Source organism: Lipotes vexillifer, unplaced genomic scaffold, assembly GCF_000442215.2.
Source record: "Lipotes vexillifer unplaced genomic scaffold, Lipotes_vexillifer_v1.1 scaffold230, whole genome shotgun sequence".
Lineage (NCBI taxonomy): Eukaryota > Metazoa > Chordata > Mammalia > Artiodactyla > Lipotidae > Lipotes > Lipotes vexillifer.
Window position 1 is genome coordinate 4,103,911 of NW_006775143.1, and position 4,606 is coordinate 4,108,516.

The 4,606-nt window shown below is 45.3% G+C and overlaps 1 protein-coding gene across 1 annotated transcript in view; it reads left to right on the forward strand.

The window, feature by feature from the left end:
- The window catches only part of TNFSF8 (TNF superfamily member 8), a 24,800-nt gene extending 20,606 nt beyond the window's left edge, over nt 1–4,194 (forward strand). The window contains exons 3-4 of the mRNA XM_007449727.1: nt 1,862–1,933; nt 3,403–4,194. Coding sequence (XP_007449789.1) covers nt 1,862–1,933; nt 3,403–3,797 — 467 coding nt within the window. The 3' untranslated portion in view covers nt 3,798–4,194. The remainder of the gene's footprint in view (nt 1–1,861; nt 1,934–3,402) is intronic.
- The last annotated feature ends 412 nt before the right edge of the window (nt 4,195–4,606 follow it).

Consider the following 4,606-nt stretch of genomic DNA (forward strand, 5'->3'; position numbering starts at 1 on the left):
TGAGGGAGGGATGAGACCGCAGAACTCCACGGGGATTAGAACACAAGGGAACGTGAATGCCATGAGGAGGAGCTCGGCCCTGATCCCACAGTCACAGCAGAGTCAGAAAGGGGTTCCAAGCAGAGAAGAGATGCAGCCAGACGTGCCTCTCTGCGATTCCTTTTGACTTGATGTTCCACATACCAAAAAGAGAAGGCTGGGCCAGGGGGACTCCCTACCAGTAGTCAGAGCACATTTAAGGATGAACAGCCCTCGGGAGTTCCCTGGTGGCCCAGTGGTTAGGATTCCGGGCTTTCACTGCCATGACCCAGGTTCAATCCCTGGTCAGGGAACTGAGATTCCGAAAGCCACACCTCACGGCCAAAAAAAAGAAAGAATGAGCAGCTCTCCTTGCCTCGTTGTTGTGAATGTGGCTGGACACACCCCGAGAGCATGGGTTGCAGGCAGGACAAGAATGCTAGTTGGAGGATGCGTGAGAGATGGGGTCAGAAGAATGGCCGCTGGCCTACCAGCCCTCCTCAGCTGAGAGACCTTCGGACCAGAAGCTCTTCATGCCTTGAGGGAAGAAAACTGTCCCCTGCTTCTGCTGGGAGTGCCTCTAGCAGTGAGCTTGTTCAGACAGCAGAGGGGACTCTTCACTTAGCTTTCCACCACTCCAAGGACCCCACCCCACTTTAAGGAAGGCCAGGAGGGATCTTCTCAGGCCTGGACAGAGAAGGCAATGGGGAGGATGGTGAGCCCAACATATACTACTAGAAGATCCAGTGAACAAGCCTACTAGGACGTGGCCACTTCGACTGAATGGCTGCCTAGTCTCTGATGGATGGAATGAGTGATCATCTCTGGTGACACCGTCAAAAAGATGTCAGTGTCAGGTCTTAGATCTCCCCGCTTTACAGATTAGGGAAACCAAGACCCAAAGAGAAGAAGAAATTTGCCCAGAATAAGTTGAATTCATGAGTCTTTGAAGGAAATGTATAACTTGGTTCTTTGCATACAAAATAGTTACTATAATAAGAAGCTAAGCTGCCATCACCAGTGAATATATTTAAAATATTTTTATTTCTTAAATTCCACAATGACATAAACATTGTCTTTTTTCCCTGCCAAGGAAGCTCCAAATAGCAGGCTCCCTGCTTAGATCTCTTTGATCCTATATCCTCTTAAAATTGAGCACCAAGATGTGTTTATCTCCTTTGTCTAGCAACATAGCCCTGAGGAAGAAACCTGATTCTCTGGAATCATATAGACATGGGGGTGGATCTAAGGGTTTCCACCAACTTGCATGACCTTGTAGCAGTGACCAGGTCTCCACATTGTCTAGGATTAGCCTTACAGAGTTACTCTGAGAATTAGATTAGCTGAAATATGTATATTTCAACTAGTGCACTCTTAAAGGAAGGGTGGCAATAATTACTCCCAGCCTTAGTGTTCTGACTACCACTGCCTGGCTGAGTGACTGACGTAGGGCAATGTACTTAATCTGTCTGGTCCACACGCTTTTTTCCATCTCTCAAAGGGACGTAATAATACCTCTCTCATGGAGTTGTTGCAAAGATCAAGTGAGGTGGCGTATATAAAGCAACAAGAATGCAGCTGGTACATAGAGGAACTCAGGCCCTACCTGTTTCCAACCCCCAACTTCCACAATCTTTTGTAAAAGCCCAAGTGGGAGCAATCACGTTTTAAGAAACCTTCTAAGGTACTTGACAGCAAAATGAGAAATAAACAGGTTTCCTTTTGTCCCCCAAATGGAAACAGAATAGTAATCGTCTCCATCAAAGGGTCACGGAGAAAGATCTAGTGGCTCCAGTTCCCGGAGCAGAGAGAGGCATTTAACATGGGATCTCCTTATTTTTAGGGAATTGTTCAGAGGACATCTCATGTATCCTGGAAAGGGCTGCATTCAAGAAGTCATGGGCCTACCTCCAAGGTCAGTAACCGAATCCAGGAACCCTACCACATGAGGGCCACTTCCTGTGGCCTTTCTGAAATTTCTAAGCCAGAGGTCACAAGCAGAAGCCCACGGCCAAATGTGACCTGCATGTGGATTTTGTTTAGCCTGCAATGATATTTTTTATAATTTGAATTTAAATGCCTTAGGGGGCGAAGGGAGAGCATTACTCTCGAAAGCTACAAGGTTCCCACTTCCTCAGCCTCATTCACTCTCTCAAGTTTGCGTCCCTGGCCTGTGAGGGCATTTGCGCCTCACCGCACCACCCCTCTTTACTCACCCATCTATGGGCTGCAGGCCAAGTGTGCAGTACTTTTCCTCAGGCACGGGAAGCAGGCTCTTAATCTCTGCCTCTATCAAGTTATTCATAAGGGAGCCACAAAATTGCCCTGTGCCCAGATTGACAGCTTAATGACCATGTTGGCACAGGGTCTATTTGCATATTGCAGCATGCTTCGGGAGAGAGGCCCCTTATAGATGAAATAATAAGAGGCACTTACACTGGGAGAGATGAGGTACAGAGGAGATGGCCATGTTTTTCTGAAATAGCCATTCTGCTCATTTAAAAAATTCAATTCTGCAGTCAGCTCAGTTCTCATTCTTCAGCTGAACTGCAACAAGGTTTAAAGGGAAGCAATTAAAATGAACATGCCAGCTTCCCAATTCTGAAAGACACCCTGACAAATCAGTGCTGATTTTCACTTGTAAAGACTCAGAGACTTGGCTTCCGATGCCAACTTGTCAGCTTAGAGGGTCTGCTAATTCTTTGCTTTTCTATAAAACCCAGCTGGGAAGAGGCCCTTAATGTGCACTTGAGGGGTCTACAAAATTATGTCTGTCTGGCCTTTTAAAGAGAGGAAGACATTTAAAAATTCAGACAATGTTAAGGGACGTATCTTAATGTGAAAGTTAACAAATTGAGATTCTCCTGGACCTCTTGATGCCTAAACTGTTTACTAATTGAACAAAACGGAATGTTTTTTTCTCTGATACTTTGTGCAATGCCTACCAAATAGCAGTCCCCCATTGATCAAAGATTCCTTGATCAGTTGATTAAATGTCCATGATAGTCCAGAACTTATGGGGAATACAGTCCAGGAGCTTATAGTCTGAAAAGGGAAAAATAATAATTATAATAATAACAGAATGATACAATGATTAAATGGGAAACAGTTCCGTAGGAGGTAAAGGTCTAATACTGTGTGTGTTCTGACCCTCCAGCTTTATGCATTAGAGAAAAGGCAGGGGGTGGTTTTGTACCTTTACCTTGAATACTCAGTAATGTCTAGGAGTAACATGGAAGATATTCCAGGTGGTTGAACCAGCAGTCAATATTATAGAAAACACAGGACTTGAATGGGGAACCTGGAATAAAGACTTCAAATTTTCCAATCTGCATCTGAAATTTGCCTAATAATTCTGAGGTTCTTTTGTCCTTCTCTTTCCAGTGTCAAAGCATATAAACAAAACCAAGTTGTCTTGGAACAAAGATGGCATTACCCATGGAGTCAGATATCAGGATGGGAATCTGGTGATCCAGTTCCCAGGCTGGTATTTCATCATTTGCCAACTGCAATTTCTTGTAAAATGCCCAGAACATTCTGTCGACCTGAAGCTGGAGCTTCTCATCAACAGAGATGTCAAAAAACAGACACTGGTGACAGTGTGTGAGTCTGGAGTGCAAACCAAAAACATATACCAGAACCTCTCTCAGTTCTTGCTGGAGCACCTCCAGGTCAACGCCACCATATCAGTCAAGGTGGATAAATTCCAGTATGTGGATACAAACACCTTTCCTCTTGAGAATGTGTTATCCATCTTCTTATACAGTAGTTCAGACTGAACCATCCCTCCTGGCCTTCAGGAAGAAAGCAACTCTCCACCATATAGCACTTCATCCTTCCAGATACTTGGGGAAAAAAGAACACTTTAGGCCAAGACTGAAACCACAAAGGGAATTAAATAGTACACTTCTCCTTCTGTTTCCTGGGAAGATACAACTCTGGGCTAAAAAGAGAGTTTTGAGTGGAGTATCTTCCAGATAGAAGGCAGGGACGCAATGTGGTGTGGTAGACAAAGCCACACACGGGCATCAGAAGGGATGGGTTTAGGCCCGATCACTAACTCACTGTATGACCTGAGCTAGTCCTTTCCCCTCCCTGGAACTCAGATTCCCCATCAGAAAAATCAAGGGGCTGAGTTTGAATCTCTCCAAAGGCTCTTCCATCCCAGAAGATCAGGCTCCCTCATCACAGACCTGTGAACTAAGATTCCAGGCAATGTTCTCGAAGTCCCCGACCAAAGGAAAGTTCCCCGCACTGGCAGAAAACCGATGGTACTAGCAGTATCTGGCTGCGTGTCACCCCAGCAGAGTCAGGATTTGGGGACAAGGTTCAGGGCACCTTGACAAATGGTGTGAACAGTAGGATCTAAAGTGTGTAAAACTGACCATCCGGAATCTAATGCCTTCTGGGTATTTGGAAAACCACCTGACCAGGCTTGACTCCACTGCAGTTAAGACTGACAATAAGTCAACAACAGACAGCTTTTGTTTCCTGTCAGGAAAGTGCCGTGAATTCGGCAAGCGCTCAGTCAAGGTGATCAGTCATTTGCTCAGAGAAGAGCTGCTGCCATGGCCCACATAAACTCTTT